The sequence below is a fragment of the Accipiter gentilis genome, chromosome 28, assembly GCF_929443795.1.
Source record: "Accipiter gentilis chromosome 28, bAccGen1.1, whole genome shotgun sequence".
Taxonomy (NCBI): Eukaryota; Metazoa; Chordata; class Aves; order Accipitriformes; family Accipitridae; genus Astur; species Astur gentilis.
Window position 1 is genome coordinate 2,462,551 of NC_064907.1, and position 25,025 is coordinate 2,487,575.

The following is a 25,025-nucleotide window of genomic DNA, read 5'->3' on the forward strand; positions in this document are numbered from 1 at the left end:
GTTTCCTCATTCTTTTTTTCTTTTTTCTCTTTACTACTATAGTAAGTCGCAGCTGGGGATGAAAGCACTGTAGTGTCCAGTGGTAGGCAGCGCCCGTGTTAGAGTCCCTGTCTGAAAAGAGGTGCAACCATTGAACCGAGCTGGGCACAGAGAGTAGGGCAGCACCTTGCCTGAGGATGCCCAGGCACTCGCTGCCTGATGCTTGGTTGCAGCTCCGTGCCTCAGTATGGCACCAAGGATCGTGACGTGGTTTATGATTGCAGTGTTCGCAAAAGCACTGGATTTGTTCCCAATCCTCACCTAGGGTCCAAGCAGCTGTGCAAGAAAGGATTGCTTGAAGAGCTGGGATGGGAGAGGGCAAGTGAGTTTGTGGCCCTTGGGAGTGTGCTTAGTTAACTGCTGTTGGAAAGAGGCAGAAGCTGTCATTGTACCAGAGCGTGGCTGAACTTAAAATTGTGCCCAGAGCCGCAGAGAGTTTGCATCCACTTTCAGAGCCTGCTGCCATTGCTGCTTCCCCTTCAGGGTCATCCTTTACCACATACTGCGCTGGTGAAGTGCTGCACTTGCTAGTAGGGCAGATGGGAAGTAGCTGCCAAATGTCATGTTAGTCACATCAGTGGTTTTTCCTTTAGCAGTTTTGCCACATCAAGTCTTTAAAGCAGGGGTCCTATGATGGAGCAGAGTCTCAGATACTTTTCCTGTTTCTTTGACAAACAGAAGATAAAGGGGAAAGAACAGCAAGAGCTAGGACAGAGGAGTATTACCTCTGCTTTAATGCTCTAATCTGCAAGTCCTGCTTTTCTGCTTCTGTGAACTTTTGCCAGTACCAGTGGCTGGAAATGGAAATGCCGGAGCTAACAGCAGCCACAGCCATGCTCATTCTGACTGTGCTCTATTTCAAGGCTATTTACTTTTGAGGTGTCTTTTGCAGGCAGACTACCAGTGCCCTGTGAGAGGTAGGTCTGTGAGTCCCTGTGAGCCAAGATGGACAGGAGAACATTTGATTCTGTCCAGTCAAGCTAATCTCTGGTTAAGGCCAATGACGTCATCAGAAACTCTGGCGTGAATAATAGGAGTAAGTCCTAAAGGCTCTTCAGACAGAGAAAACTCATAAACTGCTTTGTGTATGGTCATCGCTTCAAAGTCTATCTATACTTTCTGTATTTTTTTTTTAGCCAGTTCTTCTCTTTTAGAATCAAGAAAAGATCTAGAGAATCCAGGAAGCCAAATACTGAGTACAGACATGCTGGACGTGGTCCTAGAAATGAAGTCTGTGAAATCAGAAGTAGGTCTCCACCACTCCTCCAGCTCACAATAACCTATCCCTAATTCTGATCACTTTAATCTTTTGGGAGTTAATTCATGTTTAGAACTTCAGTAAAGAAAATTGTGAAGAAAGATGGATCCAAATTGCAATGAAGTGACCGTTGAAAGACTTGAAAAAGTGAGTGCTTTTTTATTTTTGTTTTTTTTTTCATTTTTTGACTAAAGGTTTGGTGTTATTAAAGACAAATACAACCTTCCCACTGATTTCAGTGTTGCCAGAACTTTACCCTCAACATGTCTGACTAGGGAACCTCAAACAGGGTTTCCTAATTGCTAGTAAAGACAGTAGTGGCCTCTTCTGTGCTCAGCCTGCAGGAATAGGATATAGAAAAGAAAGCGACAAGCAGGACCAGGTTTACAGGCACATTAGGTACTGAATCATGCAGATTCCCACTGAATTTAAACTCCTTTGAATTGTGTTGGCACTTCTGTAAATCCTGCCATACACATACCTGCACATTTGACTCAGGAAGATTAACCCCTCCAGCCCCTGCCCCTATTCTGGGCTCGCAGCTATATTTGACTTAACAATGCTTTCCCTCAAGACCTGAATTGCCTGAAAGATACCTGCCCTGCCATGTGCTTGGCTCTGAATTACTTGGCAGCAGGGAGGGCTGCAGTTATGTGTATGAGAGCAAAGCCAAGCGCAAGGCAGTCAGAAATAGCAACAGAGCATAAAATCTAATGATGGCCCAGCTCCCTTTTCACCCAAAAGCAATCGTATCCTCATGCTCAGAAACTTGAAAACAGTTGAAAGTATTCTCTTTTACTTGACCGCACAGCTGAGCAATTACACATTGTATGGGAAAACACCTCTAAATACTTGCATTGCAGGCTGTGGGCTCGAATGGGAGCAGGCTTCTGGATTGAGATGCAGAGCTCTGAGCAGCCACCACTCTGTTGTCAATAACACGAGTGGCATGCCAGGAATAACATCACATTTATGCCAGGCTCAGAACCACAGCCTGAGGTTTTTGAAAGAGCATTGGTTTAACATAACTCAGCATTTCAGAGCTCTCAGCCCTAAGTTTAGATGGCTATGCAGCCCTCTGCATCATGTATCTTACAACTAAATCAAGTCTCCCTTTGAGAGAGTAAGACAGAAGGAAGCAACAGGAACAGCACAAGCTTTGTCTCAAGTGTTGCAAAACCCAGCATTTGTCAAGGCTGAAATGCACAGATATTCACTAGGAAGGCTTCCCCAGAGCTGTGGGTGATCAGCATCTCTGACATTCAGGCCAAGCATCTGTTTTCCATTTTAAATCCAGATGTGGATTCAGTCATTGAGTTTGCTGAGGCTTGAAAGGTTATTGAATCATTGCTGCCTTAAAATACACTCTGCTGCATGCCTTGTGGCATACTTACTTCACCATACTTACTTGATGCTGCAGCTACCACAGATGAGTATGCTGGGTGGACACTGCTAGAACCTAAAAATAAGAGATTTTAATTTTCAGCTACTGAACCAAAAACCCCAATGTTAATGAGTAAGAATAAATGGAGAAGGAAAGATTAAAGGAAACCAGGTGTGCAAAAGTCATATGAGATGTCCTTCACAGTGTTTTAATCTTTAAAATCCAAAAGCTGTTACAAAAAACATACTACAACTTTCATTTATTGAAAGTTATCACAAAATTAATTCTAAATCAGTCTTGACCTATTTGTTGAACTCTCAGTCCAGACATGTGAATCAAAGAACTATTTGTTGACTCCTATTCCTGAAAATCATGACAGCATTTGGGGATGGAGAGCTTACTCCCACATGAATTAGTTTATATGTCAGTATATTATATGTAAAGATAAAGACTAGCCATAATTTTACTGCAGATGAACTCTCATCTCAGAGAATCTACATGTTTGTGTTTAGGTGAGATACACTAATTTTGTATCTATCTCAAAGGCATAACTCTAACTCCAATTCATCTGCTGGAATTAATTTTTTTATCCACTCCTAATATTTCTACACTGAATTACTGAATTAATGGTCCACTAAATCATGGTATATTCAGCTGTATGTCTTCTTCCTTAAGTTTTAGGAAAGCTGTAGGTCAGGAGGAAAGCAATGCAAACATCTGTGCTACTGACCTCTATCTCTGACCCTATGCAGTCCAGGTCTAGTCTTGGCTGCAGCTGCAACTGTTGTGGTTCTGATTGTCACAGGTGTTGTGGTTGGCTTTGGCGTTGCAGTGGAAGGATCTGTTGTTGTGGTCGTTGGTGTTGGGGTTGTGGTGGCCATTTGTGTAGCTGGTGTCAGCACTGGAGATGTCTGATACTCTTTGCGGACTGCATCCCCTGTAGGAACAGTGACAGGATCACTGCAGCTGGATGTGTGACATGCATGGAAGCACCATTAATAGCGCTCATTGTTTAAGGCAACCAGACACTGATGTTCTCCTCAGGATGGTACAAGCGTCCTCATCTGTGGAGCCATTAGTGCCTTCATTGCTGTGGGGGTGTGTCACGCAGGTGCCTGCGTGACACAGTATTACACTGCTGTCTGGAGGGTGCTGACAACAGCCTCTTGCAGCCTTAGTGTTTCCCCTATACTTTTCTGCTTTGGCCAGGAACACCTAGCAACCTCACAGACGTCTCAGACCTATGAAATGGTTCAACCAGTCAGTTGCAGTTTCTGTTTTGCCATCATTTTTTCTCAGTGTAATTAAACAGCTAGAAAGTCCATATAAATGGAAATCAACTGACATCTGGCAATAAAAGATGGCCATGCTGAGTCACAGACCAGAATAAAATATTCATTGCCCATCACAGCACTGAAATGCTTTTGGCAGAAAGACAAATTCTAGGTAACGGTGATTTGGGGAGCGGGTCAGAGCCAGAACAGGGAGCGTTAGGGCTTTGGCTGAGGGGAGCGGAGGAGAGCAGCACCTGGGAGGTGCTGATGATTTCATCTAACTTTGACTCATGTCACAGTTGCTACTGCTTTTAAAATGCATCATCTGTTGTGAGAACAGAGACAATTCTAGTTGCAAAATTTGCATCCTAAATATCCTTATATGAAATTCTTAACTTGCTTAGAGTTCTTTCAAGTCATTGTCTCAAAAAAGATCCTTCATTGTTATCTTCTGCATCTACCTACAAAAAACTGCCCTAAAATATATTCCATATTCACCAGTCTTGTTCCTTTCCTCCTGCCCATAGCCCTGGGGATGGCTTGACACACTGTGTATACTGAAAGGGAATGGTGTGCAGTCTATTCATTGCTGCACAGCACAAGCTTGTTTTTTATTGCTGGATGTTCTCCTTTTGGAAAGCATTGTCATGAAACTGTCTGGCGGATTAATTACCACCTAATGCTAGCCAGTGAAAAACTCAGATCTCAGACAGTTTTAATGGGATAATGCTGAAAGAGAGCTCAGAAGAAAAGCAAAGCAACTCAGCTGAAAAAATCAGTGTGAATGGCTCTCTGGGCTGAATGGTGCCCTGCTCCATGCTGCTGCACTAGAAGAAAGAAGACAGAGGGCACAGTGAGTCTTCTGCAATACGGTGCTGCTGGAGCAAGGAGCAGGCGCATTGACCAGCTTTATACCCCAGGCAGCAAGGAGGCTGGGAGCTAACAGTATTAGCAGAAAACCAAAGAAAGCAGCGTAGTAAGAACAGAGAAAAGATGTTGCCTTGGTACATGTTGGCTGGGTTTCTGGTGGAGCCTTTAACACAAGAGGAGGGCTCTTGAGGGCTAGCTGTTCCCAGTGCTCCTGCAGGCAGAGTGCCCATCTCCCTCACAGTATCTTCAAAGGGTTTGCAGGGCACATGCTCTGCACAGGAGATTGCTGAGGGCCTTAATGCAGGGTTTTGAAGTTCATGACGTCTGAACTCACCCAAAGCACAGGCAGAAATTAAACTGAGAGTGTGCCCTCTCTTCTCTGAATCGGCACATGCTCTTCAAGCACCATTGCAGGTGCTCATGTAATGGGGTGGGTTTGGTGGGAAAGAGGCGGTAGAGAGGAGGTTGGACAGGGAGGTAAAGCTGTTTAGGCAGTTTAGACCAGGATGGATACTGTAAAAGGGCACTGAGATCCCCAACCCATACCTTGTTCCGATGCTTTTTCTGATGCGTTAGCGGTATCTGCACTCTTTGTAGCTTTTAGGTCTTGCTCTAGCTTTTTAGGCTCTGAAGCAAAATTGAACACATTAGGAAAGACAGCTTAGGAAGAAAATAATTTCACTCTCCTATTTAGAGATTATCAGTCTCCAAAGGAAGGCATTCCATCACCTGGCATTAGGTAGTCAGTCAGTCTAACCAGAGATTTCTCACCAAGCAAGAAAAAGTGATGGCTGGGTGGCTCTAGAGAGTATTCACCCCATATTTTTGGTGCCAAATTTAGGCATTTTTACTGCCCAAAAGCTCCCGCCAATGTCAATAGAATTTCTGAATTGAGCAATATATATGGACTTTTACCACTAATAAACCAATACTCATAAGATTAATGCATCATGTTGTTGATTTTCCTCTGAGTAACAGTGTGTCCTGAGAATCAGGGTCATGGGGTGTGTAGGGTGTTTGGGGAATACCAGCTAACATACAATATTTCAGTCACTAATTCACGTTCAGATGTAGTTCTTTCTTGCCTGACTTTGTCAGATCATCATGGGGCCAAATCCTCAATGCCACGGACTGACTTAGAAGGAAAAGGGAGATTTTTTTGGTCCTTTTTTTCTTCTAAGACCCAAAGTCATCAAAGTACTTGGAACATTTATTGCAGTTCATTTACTGCTACCCTGCAAAAGAATCTGCCTGTGCTTTTATGTCTGACTGAGGATTTTGATCTTCTATTTTTTTCTCTTTTCTAGTTGATTTTGGCAGCATTGACCTATTTGAGAAATTACTCCAGGGCTGATGGTTTCCTAAAAATTTGTATTATTTTTTAAAACATCTTTTGATTGGTTTTACCAGCTGTGAATAGCTACAGTTTTGGGAAGTTTTTTCTTGCTCTGCCCAGCATTTGGGATGCACTGTAACCACCAGCAGCATTTAAAGAAATGTCAGGCACTATGAATCTCCAGCATCCCTGGGATGAGGACCAAAACTGCATCTCCAACAGCTGATCAGGTGTGAAGCAGGATTTTTCACTAATCTGGCAGCAAGTGAGGGTAATCCTCAAAGGACTGCCTTTACCTCCAACAGATTGTGGGTTTAAGTTTCCAAGTGAACAATGTGGTCTTTATAATTTTTCTCTTTAAATGAGAAGAAAAAGGTAGTTTTTTTAAATTAAAAAGAGAAGTAGGGAATCCTCTATCACAAGATGACCCCAGCACCATATTACAGAGCTTTCTGTCTTAAGAACAAGCTGTTTCTAACAGACTACAGGTGAGATGGCTGGGCTGAGGTGGCAGGGCTGAGGAGGGCTGACGCGGCCAAGCCGGGCTCAGGGAAGGTGGATTGTGACTATCAGATCTCTTTGCTACCTGTGGGACAGGGCTGGGTAAAACAAAGCAGTGGCATCCTAAAGTAGTGGGTTTCATGTAACAGTTCTTACTTGCTCCTTTGATCATCCCAGGTTTTCTCTGCATGAATGCAACAGCCTTTGTTGCTAGGATCCTAACATTTTCATTCATACTGTTTGATTCAAGAACAAAGTGAAGGAAGACACTTGTGTCTTTGGTTTGCTGCAGGAACAAGCTCCTGGTATTTTGTTTGCGTGACTGAGATATGACCTGATGATGGTCCCCATTTCTACACTGATTTTCACATAATGTGGGTTTTGGCACTGGTGGAAGAAATCATTGCTTGCTGCCTGCTGAGCTCTACCCTCATTGCGACTGTCCCTGGTCTGGTGTGAGATGTTTAGGCTGATAATTCAAGTGTGGGTACATTTGGGAATGATGAGGTGTAGTTTTAGTAAACATTTCTTAGAAAAAGCCAAGATTTCTAAGGTATTGCCTCCTTTCTAGCAGTGCATAATATTTGGTCAGTAATTTCTGCGTACCTGCTCAAGATATATACAAATCTGTACCTATTTGATTGTAAAGGCAAAGGTATGAGAAACTAAAGGCATGGCTCCGAGTGATGCATTTTCAGTCTGAACACCTACAGCTTTCAGATTTAAATTTGCCTTTGTGCAAATAAAAGCCTAAAGATGAGGAAAGAGCTCTGCACTTTGCTTCTAAGCACTAAACAACAATGTACAGGAGAACAGCAGGACTCCAAGTAACTTCTGTGTGGCCTTGGATGGATGCACCCACTGACAGGCATTTGAGTTCATGAAGAAGATGCAGCACACTTTGTTATACCACAGCTCACAGTGGATAAGCTCAGGAAGGCTTAGGCTCAGCAGTCAGCAAAAGAGACATGTTAAGGAAGTGTGTAGTAGTATGAGCCATTAATTTTGTTTTAGTTCACACCCCCAAGAAAGAGTCTGAACATTACACAGTTGTTACAGGCGGCATAAACGAGTGTCATTTCAGTGACAGACTTGAATATCAACTACTACCTGGTGTGAGACTTGATCAAAGATCTCTGAACACAACTAAATTATGTAAACTGAGTTGAGTCTTACAGAGTAGTTCCTTATTGTATCATCCTTTGATAAAGCTGCTGTGCATTGCCATCTGTGTCATTAGTATTATATTACTGTTTATTATTATACTTTCAACACTGAATATCCCAAAAGATAACATGAATAACAATAGGAGAATGTCAATATCTATAACCTCAAATACTTTCATATAATCAATCAGTACGATATCATGCTCACTAACAGATTTAAAGCAAGGGGAAAACTACTTAGAAAAAGAAGTCTGTGAAACATGGTACAACCAAAAAATAGAAATTGTCTGGGATCATTTCCATATGCTTAACAGAAAAAAATACCATGAGGGATTTGGATGAGATACTAAGGGATGCATGAACTTCTGGCTCTGAATAATTATATCTTTGTATTACACAGTTAAGAAGCTACAACAGATAGTTGTGAATAGATGTAAGGGAAAGTCAATCACAATTACTTGCCTGATTTAACAGCTGTGCTTTTTGAAGAAGAATATTCAAGAGTTGATGGATATGTCACACCTTTTCTTGGCTTGCCCTCTACCAAAAAAAAAAAAAAAAAAAAAAAAAAAAAAAAAATCAACAAAACCCCACCAGAAAACATCACAAAATATTCTAAATTTTCTTGCAATAAAATTCTCATCTAACATATGTGTTGAGAATCAGGCCCCACTTCTTTACTGCCCAACTCATTTTCTTAAGTTTTCTTTCATCTGATGGCAGAAATCTCAAAACTGTACCACTAAAAATACCAATGCCTAAATCCAGCATCATAAAAAAAAAAAAGTTGGAAAGCATGAAAACACAGTCCTGGGAAGGATTTGAAGAGGTCAGTTAGTTCATTCCTTTGCTCTCAGATGGTGTTAAGCATAAGGGGACTGTTCCTGAAGGACATCTGTATAACCTGTACTTAAAGCCACAGCTTCCCTAGGCAGCCTTTTCCAGTGCCCGACTATGCAGTTGACTTAGAAAGCATGTTTGATGTGGGATTCATTTTGTCATGCACACAGCATTCTTCTCTGACCTCACTTTTGCAAGATGCCATTTCCGGCAACAGTCTTTTTCAGTAATAACACTGAGAGAAGGCTATGCTTGTGTGTGGGAACATATGGTACCTATATTTAGGTCTAAAATGAGGGTCCTGTCTTAAAACAATGAGGTACATTTCCCAGTTAAGCTTTAAACCACAAATCTTTTTAGTGCAGCAGCAGATGCCATCTCTATTGGTACATGTGGCCATGCAATTCCAGCTCTTGGGGCAGTTTTTATATTCCCATGTATCACTGAATGGAAAGTGTTGCAGAGAAGCCCAGTATAGGAAAGACTGCTCTGGCCTGTAGGAGTTAGTGGATGTAGGACTTCCAGACCCTGGCGATTGTTTCTACAAGATGCTGTCCTGTGTCATGCACCTGGACCACCTCCCTCAGGTAGGTGAGACCTACCTCCACCTCCTGCAAAACCTGAGTCTTGGTGGTGCTGCTAGGTTTGCTTTCCTTTATTCCCTCAGTGGATTCTTTAAGAAGGTCTATATGGCACTGTGAGCATGTCAGTTGTCATCCTGGGTGACTAATCCAGAGACCAACAGCACTGAACAGAATTAGCTGCTACAGACTGAGCCACTCCTGGGAACTGAAGGCTGTTTCCCCCATGATGGCCCACAAAGAAGGGAATATGCAAGAGGAACTGGTCCTCTATGTGCAGGGATGGCCATGGAGCTGGAGAGACACTGTCCTTTGTCCCTTTTCATGTCTATGTCTCCTTTTTTTACTCCTCTCTGAAATTTCAGATGTCATTAAAAAGACCTAGATGAAGAAGTTAGTTTGAGTTACTAATGAGGCAATGAATGATGTAAGGAGCTATTCCATTTCTCATTTACAGTCGTATAAACTGAGAGCAGCTCCACTAAAGTCAACACAGATCTGCCAAAGACCAGAGCTGGCAAGTTAGCATGCAAGGACAAGCTGGAAAGAGCTTGCTTCTTGCCCTCGGGGTCTCTCACAGAAGCTGGCCTAAGTGAAGGGCAGCAGGACTTCATATCTACTTCCCCCTAAGCTAAAACTGGGATCAGGAGCCAAGTAGGACTAGGGAGCGCTTCTGCCAATTTAGCAGAAAGATGGAAAGCTTGTAGTATTGCAGATGATTTCTAGATGCATTTCTTTATCCCTAACAGAGGCAAAGTTGTCAGGTATGAGTGGTTGGTACCTGGATGCAGTAATAGTGTAATACTCTGATCTTAATTTAGAATATTTCTGTGCTAATCTGATTTCTAATGCAAACCTGAAGCCCGCTGCTCCGCAGATAAAGTGGCTAGCATGGGGAGGCTGGCTGCTCCTGGAGTCTGGGGTTTTTGATCAACAGCAACTTGCATCCCGTGTGTGACCAAGAGGTAGGTCTGAGGCCAGACCTGCATGTGGCCCTGCTTTCTGGAGCAATGGTAACATGTCTTTTCACTGTCCAGAAGAAGTTACATCTAGGTTGGAGTTTGCTTAACGTACTTAAAAATGGGGTTACATGTGGGCAGAAAACCTCAACTTCTGGCCATTGAAGGACAAGCTATGGGGTGGTGGCTCCTCACCCTAGCAAACCCAGAGGTTTAGGACTCTATTTTCTTAACCCATTAGCTGCAAAACTCCCACTAAACTGAATGGAGTCATTCAAGTGAGTGCCAAGGGATTTCAGTGCTTGAAAGTGAATACCAGTGCATTTGCATACCTCCTGGTGTGCTGGCTGCTTTAATCCCAGAGGACAGACCTCTTTCCCCACTGCCCCTAAATCACGCCACTTCATCGCCTGCGTCCCCCGAGGATTCCTCTTCTGTGCTCTTTTGTGCGGATGCTCATTCACAGTTTAAACATCACAAACTCTTGGTGACACTATCCTAACTGGGAATAAACTGTTGGCACATTTCCAGGGTACAGTATCACATACAGTTCTGGTCTGCTGAAAGGGAATTCAGCTGGAGAATAGGGGACTCAGTTTAAGCTCTAAATCTGTTCTGAAATTAATCCCTTAGGTGACTTTTTGTATTTTTATTGGGGAATGCTTTATGCAGCTCTGTCTTTTTATGACTCATAATTGTAAAAAAAAAACAACCAACCCAACTCATCTCTTTGTCAGAGTGAGATCTGTCTGCACTCAGCCTCAGGCTGCTGAGATGAATAGCACAGCCTTCCTGGGGTTTTAGTCTTCTGACCTTCTCTCTAAAATTCCCACATTTTCAGTAGGTATAGTGGAGAGTTTTCTTCCTTTTAATATATTTAATATGATATAATATATGTTATAGGATCTATTATGTTTGATTTATTCTTGAGCTAGTTTATGAACTGAGTAGTTCCACTGACATCAGTGAGAGCACTCAGCACACATAAAATTAAGTGCATGAGGGACAAATCTTATCATGCCTACACATACCCAGATTTCTCATCATCTCCTCTTACATGTAACTTGTAACTTTCTCTTGTATCTTCTTTTATAGTGTCTCATTAATTAAGAATAAAGATTTGTTACTGTAAATCAAAAATTCCTACATTTTTATGGGATAACAACTGGGCAGCTGCTGAGGTAAAAAAACCATCTTATTTCCCATTTATGTACTAGAATTACAATGTGCTGTTTGCTGGGGAAAAAACAGCAACAAGTACAAGTAGCAATTCAGCGATTCCAGGAAATTCCTACTCATCCAAAATAAATTCTTCTCGTAATGTAGCATACCCATGGCAGAATGCTGCAAAAAGTGCACCACATGTATTAATGCAAACCTCCAGATGACAGTTCGTTTTGGTCAGTTTGTGAGACCTCCTTTGGTGCGCACAAACTTTCACATGAAAAGAACATTTCTTTATTGCAGTGGCTGTTCCGATCCTTCGGCTGTTGATTTTTTCCAGGAATGATGTAGTTAACCAATATCAATTGGTCATACCTATCTTAAACCTCCAAAAGTGCAGATCAGCAAGAGCTGACCCACTGTATGGATGCAGCAAGAAGTTAGATTTAGAAATTGTATGTAAAGCAATGTAAATTAGACCCTCCTTTCACATAGGTAGAATGAGTGCAAGTGGGCTTAAATAATCTAAAGCAGGTGTAAAGGGGATCTAATTTACAAAAAAAAATAAAATCTGTGAATTTTGTCAGTGAATGCAAGTGAGCTGCTCTACATACTATGCGAAGAAAAAAGGAATGAGCAGTAAATTAAGATGGATTTCCCTGCACTGGGGAGATATCAAAACAGTTTGGTTAACAGATGTGGGGAGAATTCATCACATACTTGGGATGCACCAATAGAATTGCTTGATATAGGGTTTGCATAAACGCACTATGGCTATATGTGGCTCGAGATGGGTTGACAGAAGTCAGAAGTTACTTCAGAAGATGCGAACTCAGGTGTGGGCTGAGGATGCTTCAAGTTCCCTTAGCAGCACTACTTACCAGGGTGGAGGGCAAGTGCAATAGGAAGACCTCCCTGTCAGCACTGAGGCTCGCATTTCATACATCATAGGAGGACTTAATGTGCCCTCAGAGAGTCAGTCCAGACTGCCTGTCACCTCTGGCAGTGGGCTCAGACCCACACTGGGCTAAACGGAGCACACCGCTGGTGGACTGTACGTCTCTGCGGGCGATACAGGAAGCCCAGAATAAAAACTGTCTCAAGTGGTGCATTATTCGTGCTAAAGCTAGGTGGGATGGGCCTGCGGTGACTGAACAGGTCTTTAAAATGAGAAGGTTGCTCCCCCTCTGCCTGTTGCTGCCCGGCTGGTCGGGCAGTGGGGAGCAGCTGGGGAGGGCAGGCAGCTCCAGCGCTCACCACGGTACCTGACACGAGGAAGGACTCCCTCCAGCGTGGCAGTGACAGGGACCGGACCCCGTTGGAGAAGCTCCCGCGGTAACCGGAGTGGCCAGCGACTTTCTGGACGAGGATCTTCCCACCTGTGTTGTCAATTATACCACTGCAAGGGGAAACATGGTGTCTGAAGGTGGAAATTCCCGCCCAAAACTTAGAAACTGTTCAACAATGCAAGAGGTATGAAGCATTCACTTTTGCTTTTAAACCAGGGGCTACGTTGGAGCTGTGATGCTACTGCTGTGTCTGCTGCTATGAAATACTTGTGCTTCTTCCACATTGAGAAAGAGCAGTTTGTTACAAAGTGCCGGCAGGATCTCTTTGCTCTTCCCACTGATCTACTGGTCCTGTGTTTAAGACTGACCTAGTTGCATACCAGAACAAGCTACTGCCTTCGTTAAAATTCCTGCAAGCTTGATTGAGTAACTGAAGATGCAGGGAGAGGTACACGAGGAGTTTTCGGGCCACCCGTGTGCCAGAAATACAAATTTGAGGCAAACGTCCCACTCACTTGACTTTTTCTTTTGTAAAGAAATTGTTTTCTTTGAGTTCCAGTATGTGTTATCTGCAAAAAGCTAAGCTTGGTTCTGACCTCAGCCTTGAGTAAACTGAACACAATGTTGCTGGAAGCTGTAGAAAACCTGGCAGGCTCCATGTGCAGTGCACATTAAATGGTGTTTGACATATGATGTAACATGTGTCTCCAGACAAACAGAAAACCTTCAGTGTATGCAACCTGCTGTGACATCATTAGGAAAGCAGTCGCAGGAAGCAACTGTGACTCTAGAGGGTGGTAGGGCAGTAATGACAGTAATGACACTGCAGGAAAATAAGTAGTGGGCAGCAAACAATGGTGAAGAAGATGTTAGAGCTGTAGCTTTCTCTGATGACTGCAAGAAGCTGCTGGTAAACTAACTGTAAGAAAAGGAAATTCACTGTCTGTGGAAATGCAATATGTAAGCTAACAAAGCCAAACCCAGCTGGCAAACAAGGAAAACTGAAACCCTCACTGCAAAAATACAGGCAGCCCTCATTCGAACCACAGGGGAAATTGCAGTCGCTATCAGTATTTTGTAACTGCCCTTTGAGACAAGCTCTGTGTCCAGGGACAAACAATTTCCACTGTGCACTAGCATCTGAAGGAAGAATTTGTCGTTTGAAGGCCAGTTACCTGGCAGTCATCTCCCCAGCATGGGGCTGAGCAGAAAGAGCTGCAGCCGGGAGGTGGCAGCCCTACGCCCACAGGCACGCCGGCCTGTGCACTGCGCAGTGCAGAGGTAGGGTATAATGTCCCAAAGCCTTAACTATTCAACTTTACTCAAGATCCCAGCTATTTCACAGAACTGCAATAGCTCTAATAACTCCAAATGAAGCCACGCTATCAATCAGGTTTTATAAGTTCTTACTGCATTTTCAGCTGAATGCATCCTGCCTCTGCATCCTGCCTACAATTACAGGGCTGGTTGTGAAGTTATTCTCCATTTTTATTTTATGCACTTTTTCACATGGCTAATAAAACTCGGCAAAATTTGTGCTATAAAATTTGTCATATACATTTTCTTGTCTAGTGTCCTTTTCTGTGGCAGGAAAGCACATTACTCAGCCTTTGATGTCAAGGACAGTTAAATTCAAATCTGGAGAACCAAAACCAATCCCAGAAGTATGAAAGTTATATGTATTCATCACTGGTGATATGCCTATTTTTTTCTGAAGCTTTATTAGCATCAGCAGCTCCATTCCTACCTTCCACTTGAATAATAATAGTACAACAGTAATTTGCTATGCATGCATGAAAGATCTGCAAATCTCAGGACACTTCTCCAAAGGTTGAGGAACATGTTAAAACATGACTGATTTCAATCAGAATACAAGATTGACCGCACTTTATAAGATTGGATCCATTGCATCACACATGATCTTTCTTGCAGGTTTTCTACTAGAACAGCAGCCTGCAATCAAACTTACAAGGCAGTGGGAACTTTAAAGGGTTTGAAAAGCCGAGAGTTCCCTACACTTAAATGACGGTTTTGTCTGAGTGCCTTGCTCATATAAACTCACTTACCTGTGAATTGCAGCACTGCACACACTGGAAAAGGAAGCATAGATGTCTGTGCCATAAACGCGGTATTTTACATCTTGACATCCAGGAGGGCATTTTGCAATGAATTCTGGATTGATTATCTTCCCCGCCTTGACATCACAATCGATCTGGGGTACATCTGTGAGTGCAAAATCTTGGTAAAGTCAGATTGAATGTTTTCATAGCTGAGTGACCTTGTCATGAAATAATGAGTGAGTGACAGGGATGCCCTCCTCTTATGCCTTCATATCAATGATTTTGGGATACAAGACATGTCTATGTGTTCTGCATCTACAATATAACACGTTATAACCTCTACACTGAGGGATGTGGCTGTAACTAAGGATGGAATAAAGAAGCCTGAGGATATTTCTGGCCTTCAATGTTTGCTTCTCTGAAGGAAATATCCCTTATAACACTTTGCGGGAGAGAGAAAGAAATGTAGTCACCCAGGCTGTGGTCAACGTGGGAAGGAGGGGATAGGGGAAGAGGTGGCTGTGACTCAGGACCAGGAAGGGCTGTGCACACATGAGGCAGGATGCTTCCCAAGACTCCTGCGGTGCTCATGGAGCTCCATGCATTCTGTAACACCAGGCTGCAGCCACAGCCCATTTTCTTGTCCTTAATTTTTAAAACTATTTGCTGGGTGCAATTTACTTTGAACAAGGGGTTGAAGTGTGACTTCACAATGTCACAGCAGGCTTGTTTGTCAGCTAAATCAGCAAAATAATCTGTGGACAGAAATGCTCTTACAGCAGTATAACTGAAATTTATACATCCTAGTGCATAGGACATGGACCACTTGTCTCATGCTAATCAGCTACATATGCTTGGTGTTACAGCAAGTCCATTGCACACAATTATGTCTCTCTCTTTGAAAACCTTAGTGCTTGCTTAGATCCTTGTGTGGTACCTAATGACCTATGAAGATACATTGTAGTAGTGAAGTACACAATTTCCCCTTTACACATGTTCAGTAGCACACGTTACTTAGTAATTTGATTTCAATAAAAGAATGTTAGTTAGCATATGTTCCCACTGGCTCTGCAGAAAATTGTGAAGAGTTACCAGAATATACCTCACTTTGCACTTTTTTAATGCATCAGATGTGCCTGCTGTAAAGCAGCCAAGAATACTACTGGGACCACTTACATAGCTTAGCCTTTTTCATCTTCTTTGTCATTTCCTTAGCTGCACATGTACATAGAAGAGACACGCCTAAAACAAATAAAACATAGTATCAGGAAAAAGGGGGACTGTCAACATCAGTCACCACTAGCTCCTGTGCCGGAGATTTCACAAATTTGAATCAACAGGTTGAAAACATAAAATGGGAATATTCTCAGTTCTAGTGTGGCATGTCCCAGTATCCTGTCCCAGCAAGGGCACTGATTTCTTCAGTAAGTAGAATTAAGATTTGAAAAGTGTAGTAGTAAAAGAGACATACACTGTTATGTTAAAACATACGTCACAATATATGAATGTAACTTACCTTGTTAAGTTTACTTGCTAAGTGCATGACATACAAAACCTCTTCATTCTCTGTGCTTATTTTGTAAGCACTGTATTATGGGTAATTAATAATTTAATTACAAATATCTTGACTTTCCTATTCACCTTTCCCTTTTCTGAGCTTTCAGAGGGAATTGAAAGTATCTATGATGTGTTGGCTGATCCTTTCATCGTTTGTTAAGTTAATCATACTAGAATATGCAACAGCAGTCTTAGTTCTTTTTTTTATGTTCTTCTCCCCCTAGAGTGCCTGCAGTGAATATGCAGACTTAATCACTCCTAGAACTTTTTCAAAAGAAAAATCAGTCTCACAGTGTCTGAAGTAACAGTGTAGAGATGCAGTATGGGGCCTTTTGTCACTGGTACAGTTGTGTAACCAAAACAGAACTGTAGTTAGAAAAAAAAATAGCAAACCAGTGGAAAATAAAGTGTAAAGTCCCAACTACATGACATGCAATGTTAGGGCATAATTTAATCTGGAGAAAGTAATTTAATCTCTTAGTAAAGATAGAAGAACTACATAGATAACTATTAATTTGAGCTATTTGAATTTGAATGGCTATCCTGCCAGACTTGAGGATCCCTGCTAAAGGGAATATTGCCTGGGAATATCACAATTAAAGTCAGCACCATTAGGCTACGTGGTGGCTGGATCTCCATCAAAGGGAGACATGTAAGTAAAGTACATTAAGAAATCATGCTTGATCAACTGGAGTGTTCATGTAAGATGAATTGCAAATTCTGGAGTCTCTATGTGTTTCCAAAAAGCAAGATCCTGTCTGACTGGCAGGGGAAAGAAAATAAGACACATTTATAGCCTTTGTCTTTGGCACCTTCTTGTTCATAGAGAGAGCAAGAACACAGAGAAAAATTGGGAAGGAATGCTCCCATGTAAGAAACAGCTGCTTTTTCTTTGGAGGGAATCTTTACATTACAGACATTTTTCAGGCCCTGTTGTGCCCTCTGATATGGACTGCATGCAGCTGGTCAGGTACTTAGAGATCTCTGCAGGTTTGGGTAGCCTGTTTCTGAAAAGCTGTGCCAAGGTTTACTCCGCCTGCCATTGAGAGCTTCATCAGCCATGGAGTCCAAAAGGGAAGAGAAGAAACCAGCAGCCACTGGTCAGCCAGGACAGGAGAGTACAAACCCACAAACTACTAACTGCAGCACATCAGCTGTACTTACCAAAGAAGGTTGCAATGACTGTGGCCTTCATGGCGAGTAAAGCAAAATCTGGATGTGTCACTAAGGAGCACTGAAAAAGAAAAGAAGAGTACGTCAGGCTGCATTTGGAGGTATCGCAGATGACACTGGAGGGGTGGGGGAAGAGGGACTGTGCACTCTTCTTCAACCTTTTACAGTCCTCACATGCTGCATCCTCTTCTCATGCTTTGTAGAGCAGCTGATGTCCACAGAGGAGATGGTGTTTGGGCTGTGGTATTCCCATGGACTAAATTTTTACTTCTGTCCAAGATTTGCCTTTTGCCTCAGGAAACCAAGATTTCACTCCACATACTTATTTCTGAAGCCAGTGGCAGGAGAGGGCACGATGGGTACAGGCATGCTCTGACAGCTATTCAAGTTCATTCACTACTCTTCTAAGACACAATCACAGAATTGCGTTGTCTGCACATCAAACCACACCATGTAATCTCATAAAGATATGGGGAACATAAGTCCGTTCACTCCTGAAGGATGTTACGTAAGGTATCTTGCAGTTGTGCCATCATTTGTGAGCCAAATTACTGGTTTCTTTCCTTTTCTGAGGATGTGTGTGTGCATGCGCAAGCACCTGAGATTAAGAGCACTCTTGTCAGAACAGCTGGACGATGTTTTTTCTAGGTCTGCATATATAGTTCCTTACACCTGCCATCCCTGAAGCTCTTGGCCAGGCTGCAAGAACACAAATTTATCAGAGATAACCCGTCTCAGCTCCTCCTGAGCATCACCTTCTGTGCTGCTTTTGCAGTTACTTGGTGATTGTTGAGGGAATTGTGGGTTGAGCGCTCATAATTAATCTCAGTCATTAATATACTACAAGATGCTCGACAAATATCATAGTAAAAAGTCTGAGAGGGAGAAAATATTTGTGTGTTGCACAGGAAAAACTCAAGGATCAAAATAAACTTGGTCTTCAAAGAAACTGATTACATGCTTGCAAATGGAAAGATTCATACTAAAATAAAAATTAGCTTGCTATCAAGGAAGAAAATACATGGAATGTTAAAGCTGCAAATGATCAGGAAAAGCAAGATATCAGCCTCCTGGAAAAATGGCAGTGGCAGATTTCACATAGCAATTCGTGTACTCAGAAACAGGGCTTGGTGGCCACAGAAAGAAATTTAGACTGACAAGGCAGATACAGGAGACAGAGAAAAAAAATCGGCAATCTGTCTTCATATACAATGTTTCCACATTTTTTATTTTAATTGCTCTTCTTTTTGAAGCAAACCACATGCTTCTTGAGTGATGATGCCTAAAATAGTATGCTAGACTAAACTGAGTTCAGCCAGTTCTAGGCCTATATAATTTATAACCCTTTTTACATGGGCCAGCTGCACCTCTGATTTTTGCTTCTGTGCTACAGTCAGAGAACTTCAAATGCCAGAACATACTAACAGTATCAATTTCTAATAGTACTATGTCCTTCCTAAAACAGTCCTCCTGCTAGGCTGCTAAAGCTGAAAGCAACGGAGGTTGCTCAGAAGACACCAAACTGAATCCTGGGGGTGTGGAAAGTGGCTCAACACGGTGACTGTGTCTTTCTGCAAAATGATAGACAGTGCAGTTGGGTTGACCCCAGACTGTACAAGCCATAGCAGCAAGAGCAGTTATGTGGTAATATTCTGGTGTCAGTGTTAGTTTCTGTGAAAACAACCTTGCCCATCTCCTGGAAGAAAAATAAATTTTAAGCATTTACTGCAGTGCATTTCCACCATGAAGCTGCTAAAGGAAATAGTAACAAGCTGTAGAAGAGAGTTCAGAGGAACTTAGCTCAGATGCTTTTCAGTTATATGTCTCAACCCATCACCGTGTCAGAGGTATCAAAAAATTGCCCTCCTGCAATGAGTTCTCACTTCAGGACAATCCCAGAAAAAGAAAGAGGCAGAATAAGAGTTGCAAGTCATTTGCAGAACCACTGCACCATTAAAGACTATGGTGGCACTGACTTAGGTTTCTGAAAAGGCATGTTAATAAGAGCATTCCCAAAATCTGCAGCAAATATATTCAGCAGTGGCATATTTAAAGTCAAAGAGAGCTGTGAGAATTTGTCCTGACAGTATTTGGCTCTGTGCTGAGGTATTTTCATCTCTATTTTAATTAGAGCAGAAAAGGTCTGAGATGGTAAAGGATCCATGTAAAAGCTAGCTTCATGGGTGGGCTGCTGTGCACTTTGTGGAGAGAGTCCAATACTACTTAACTTTTCCTGTCTTACAAAATGTATAATCACCTCTACCACCGGTGCTGTGCAAGACTTCTCAATGCTTTCTGAAGGCCCTGCTGTCCCCAAGGCCAGCTGCCCCAGAAGCCATCCCAGTCCTCTTGGGTGGCACTACCCCAGGCTTGGCTGCAATTGCAATTTCCACCTACTCTGCTGGTGGCATTGCTTTTCAAGGCAACAGAAAGTGGGCTTTTTTCCCTAATATATTATAAATTTCCTGCAGAAAGAGGCCAAGAAATCTAAAAGGTGTTCATCTGTAAAGCGTCTCGGGGCAAATGAGTTCAGCAGACCCCTTAGCCTGCAGTAACAGATATTTTATCAATAAGAAAGTTAACAGAAGCATTTAGACAAGGCTGTTAGATTTACTTAACAGATTTCTTGTCATAGCTACACATAAAAGCATCTTGTGGTGGACTCTGTACTTTTGGTGGTGCAGTTTATACTAGTATCCTGTTGGAAATAAATTATAATAGTAAAGAAATTATTTCTGGCACTATATTAATTTCTACATTAGGTACTGGCATGCCAGGAAAAAATACATAGACATCCTGTGACACAGCTCTGGGGGCAACAGTCTCAAGGGGGGTCCTGGCCTTCAGACCTTGGGCTGTCACATGAGGGAAAGTGCAGGAGGATTTACACTGCCAACCATTAAGTGTCCGGCTTAGAGCCTCCAGGCTTTCCATTGTGGGAAGTCTGTGTGCATTCATTGTATTAGGGGCCTACGGAGTCACCTGATTTAAGCCCTATGAGATCTCCTATACTGTGCACTAGCATGGCATCCACTACTTCAAACTGGTAAAAGGAGCAACAGCCTGGAATAAAACAGTGTGGGGTTTTTTGTTCCTCTGGGAAGCAAAGGGAAAGCAGGGCTCCAATCAATGCATACGACAGGCTTTTTAGTCTGTGTAGAACCACTGGGAGGTTTGGGGATGTTTTATGTGTAGATCAAGAATGATACTTTGCTATTAAAAACAAAGTTATTGCTCCTTTGTTCCTTTACCAAATGAATAGATCCCATTGAAACAAACCCAAAAGTTTCTACTTTGTGTTAGTCTGGAGTATGAGTTTTGCTGAGATTTCTCCTTATCAGATTTCTATTAATGCAGCATTTGCGGTCCCAGTCCATCCTGGTGACTAGTGACCATTCAGTATTAAATCTCCTAAACTGTATGCTGGATCTTTGTTTACCAGAGTACCTTTTCCCATCTGTATCCTTCAGACTGCCATAACAGAAGTTAACCTTATGTCAGGTAAGTAGTTAAGTATATGCATTACATTAACATGTGCTTAAATCCCAGCTAAGTCAAGTATAAATGTAGTAAGAAGCACCTCCTTTAGTGTTTCCAAGTGCAGATCCTATTTTACTTTTTAAAATCAAATTTCTATTTCAAAGAATGTTGATTACTTTTTCCCTACCACAAATACTTGAAAAAGCTTGAATGTTAGGGAAGAGCCAGAGTTAGCAAACTATTCTTTCTGCATATAAAGTAAGATTTTTATACTGACCTTTTATTAGCAGCTTGACTTTTATAGAGGTCTGAGAGAGCTGCTACATGCTACAAACAAACAGATGGTTTAAATCTGTATAAATTGTCACTGTATGGCAAACTATAACATTTTCTGATGGAAGTGTAGGTTTTAAGTCCTTGATTTTTGGTGTCAGGCACTGCTGTCCATTCCACGTGCAAACTGAAATTCTTTGCTGGTGCCATGTGCTTTGTCTCTGCAGGAGTAATCTGTTTATTTCCTGTAATCTCCTGTGCTGCAGAATTTGTGTACTCTCTTTGTATCACAATAGTGTGTGTTATTGTTCCCCTTCTCAAGGGGTTGTAATATCGCAGAAGCACTGGCACCATAAAAAAAACAGAAGTGGACTTTGTTTGAAAGCTATCTGAGCAAATAGCGTGGAGTTAACAACATGATCTCCAAGCACTGTGGGTTGAGTTAAATATGTGCCCTTTATGGGAAAATCAAGTGGGCTTGGAGTAGGCGTGAGTAAACTGGTTTGGATAAACAAGAGCTGATCGTCATCTTCTAGAACATGCTGGTTTACACCATATTGCTATACAGGGGTAGCTGTTGGCCCTGTTTCTCAAAGTTCAGCTGGCTGGCTTGGCTTGCTGGTGTCAGTGTGAGGTAACTACAGGCAGGTTGGGCTGTTTAGCCTGCTGGGTGGTCTGTGAACTGCCTGAAACGGGTGTAGGCCTATTGCCCCTAACAAACAAAACATGGAAAGTTTCCCCGTGTGGCCTGAAAGACCCTGGCTACCTGTGCACAGCAGTGTTAGCTCAGAGGTGGTCAGAGGTTATAGCCTCTGCTTGGGGAAGCCCCAAGAGTTCAAAATGATTCTGGAGAGAGCAAAGGCCTCACCTCTTGCAGGCCCTCTACAAAGTGATTGAAGAGATTTTTTTGAGAGTGAGGGTGCCATCCCCAAGGGTGCTGAGGATGCCTGGGCACTTTCTCCCCTCTCTACTGAAATGAGACCACTGTGTGTTTGGGATGCTAAGAGATGTGCAGATGTCCCCGGAGCATTGCTGCAGCCCTGTGGTTTGGGCATTCAGATGGGGAAAAGGACGTAGGGTCCTAGGACCTTCCCTCTCCCTGGACTCACTCTGCTTTCTATGCAGTAGTGGGCTACTCTGAAATGTATGCTTCTTCCAGGAGCAAAGCCAGAGACTGGCTCTGCTATGCTCCCAGGCAAACAGCAAGTCAGGCCCCTTCTCATTTGCTCTCTTTCTGACCCCACGTTCGGCATTCCTGGTTGTACAGGTGTCCTGCTTCATCACGGAGAATGGGGGATATCCCAATCTTTTGTGCCCTGGAGTCTTATGATGGGGGAACCTCTCTGGTGATGAAGGAAACACGGGTTCAAGCTCTCTGAGGCCACGGACAGCCCTGATACAGTTATCCCTGATTAAGGGCTCTCACCACTTGCTTCTTATTACAAAAGCTTTGATTGTTGTGGCTGCCACACTATGTTTTAAATGGTGCCTACTCTGTTCCATGATGTCCCTGACTCAGGAGAGGGCTAGGGGGACTGCTGGTAGCCAGTACCTCTCACGTGGTACCTGTCAATTCACTCTCAAGTCATTGACGTGAGCTATGGGTGGATTCAGAGGTCTAAATTCTACCCAAGTTGCACCTTGGGCACAGGAGTCCTTTTTTTCAGAGCTGCTTTAAGAAATGTTTATATGCAGATTTGCAAGAAGAATTTAGTCCAAAATAGCTCCATTCAGGTAGGTATCATGAAAAGATGCTATACCCAGCAATTTAGAGCCAAATAAAAACACCCAAGCAGCCCTGCACTACTCATTTTGTGTTCATGCAATGCCCTGAAATTAAACCAATATAAGGTTGAAGTAACAGTGACGAATGATTTTTGTACTTTCCACAGAGCTCTTTCAGAAGAAGGTAATTTATTTAAAACTACAGTATGATTTAACTTGCTGGACCTTTCTCAGAGCCTAAATAAAACTGCAATGATTATACTTTTTCATCTGTCTCAGCAAGATAACCATCAATTATCCTGGTCTGACATGCCCCTTCCAGTGAAGGAAGAGGTACATTTAGAATATATCACCCACTCACAGAGAAAATATAATTTGGACTATCCAGATGATGATTTCTATGAGGGTCTACACTGTACTTTTCCAGTTTCTGTTAATGTATTATGCATTAACTTTTCTCATTTTGATGTGCAGCTTTTATGGCTCACTGGGAATCACTGTTAGCTCAAACCTGTGAATCTCTGTCCAGACAACTCCCTCCCTCCATCCTCCTCCCCACTACGGCTCTTGTCTGCTCATGTATCTGCCCCACTTGCTCCCGGGCTCAAGCCCATGCTCTCTCTGTGCACTGGAGCTTGCTCACTGTTGCAGAGAACTTATTTCCTTTTTATAATTTAACTGCTTCTGCTTAACATCAGTCAGATCCCAGCCAGGTACCATCAATCCCTGGCACTGCCATTTCCCCAAGAAACTAAGGGCAAAGGGAAGTACCTGCAATTCAGCAGTGCCTGAGGGCTGTGCTAGCTTTGTGGCATGAGATTTGTGGCCACATTTCTTTCACTTTTTAGAAAATGCACATTTTCTATTTCCAACACATGCTTTTAACAAGTCAAAGTGACTTTTTAAAGTGTAATACTTGGTTTCTCAGGTTGGACGCACAATGAAAAGAGCACTGACTAACCATGCTATTTGCACTGCCTGCAAACTAAGAATTATTGTAGTGTGTCAGAATTCCCCCGAAGGTACATATTTGGTCTAAAAGTGAAGAATTTGTGTTAAAGGCACTGAAGAAACTGCACATCACCCTGGGGATGGTTTTTGGAATTTCTGTAGCATGTTCAAACAAAACTTGACACCTGTTGTTTTTGGTTTTTTTTTTGGTAGGAACTTAGAAGCAGAAATTTAGCAAAACTTTAGGATGTTTAGGCTTTGCTTATTAAAGCTACATGTATCCCTTTACTACAAAAGTGAGTTATATGTCTAGGTCAAAAGCAAAACTGATCCTTGAGCATGCTAGTAAATTTATACATTATCTCACAGAAAACTTTTATCAATTCAGTATCTCCTGCAGTCAGTATGACTACTGATGCCTCATGCCAAAGCCATGGACTGGTTGGATAAGGATTCAGAAAATATATGTAATTTAAAAAAAGTATCTGGAACTACCCTGGCATGTGGCACTGGTTTGAAATAAGGCAGTAAGTGGTGAAATTCATCAATGTCTAGTAATGACAACTTGATCAAGGAAGCATCTTATACAAAATATCTTCAGCAAATCAGGAAGCACCGAGGAAGCTGTAGAAAGCATTTTGAAAAGCTAGGCTCAAATCTGCTTCTGTGGTGGAAACCAGTGAGACAAAGTTAAGAAAGTAGTTTCAATTTGCATTATAGCTCTCTGTAAAAATGATAGTCTCATGCTCCTTGCACTGCTTAACATTTTCCCGTTATATATTTTGTACTTTTCAAAAAAAATTATTTCTTCCTGACTAACTGCATTTTCCTGCTTGGGAAGCTTTCCCTCCAGCTCTCTGATACCTCTCTGATACTTTTAGTCTAGAAAAGACCAACCTGTGCTACAAAGGTGGTTGCTACAAAAGGCAAATCAGAAAACAAACCCAAAACACCTTATGGCCCTCAGTCATCTTCTAGTGCTGCTTTGCTGGGGCCTCCAAATCCTTTGCCTCCTTGCAGGGTCGGCTGCCGAGGGGCAGGATGCCCGACCCCACAACCCAGGACATGGTGCGTGGCCACCCTACCCACGCCCTGCAGGTGGAGCCCAGGCTCCCCCCTTCCTTGGGCATGGGATATAGAGGTGC

General features: G+C 42.5%; 1 protein-coding gene across 1 annotated transcript in view; it reads right to left on the reverse strand.

Annotated features, from left to right (window-relative positions):
• Positions 1-25,025, reverse strand: part of VIT (vitrin) — a 55,041-nt gene that overhangs the window by 23,269 nt on the left and 6,747 nt on the right. Inside the window, exons 2-9 of the mRNA XM_049831255.1 lie at positions 17,443-17,512; positions 15,898-15,963; positions 14,728-14,884; positions 12,638-12,771; positions 8,291-8,368; positions 5,372-5,452; positions 3,412-3,618; positions 2,706-2,756 (exon numbers count right to left, since the gene is read on the reverse strand). Coding sequence (XP_049687212.1) covers positions 2,706-2,756; positions 3,412-3,618; positions 5,372-5,452; positions 8,291-8,368; positions 12,638-12,771; positions 14,728-14,884; positions 15,898-15,963; positions 17,443-17,473 — 805 coding nt within the window. The 5' untranslated portion in view covers positions 17,474-17,512. The remainder of the gene's footprint in view (positions 1-2,705; positions 2,757-3,411; positions 3,619-5,371; positions 5,453-8,290; positions 8,369-12,637; positions 12,772-14,727; positions 14,885-15,897; positions 15,964-17,442; positions 17,513-25,025) is intronic.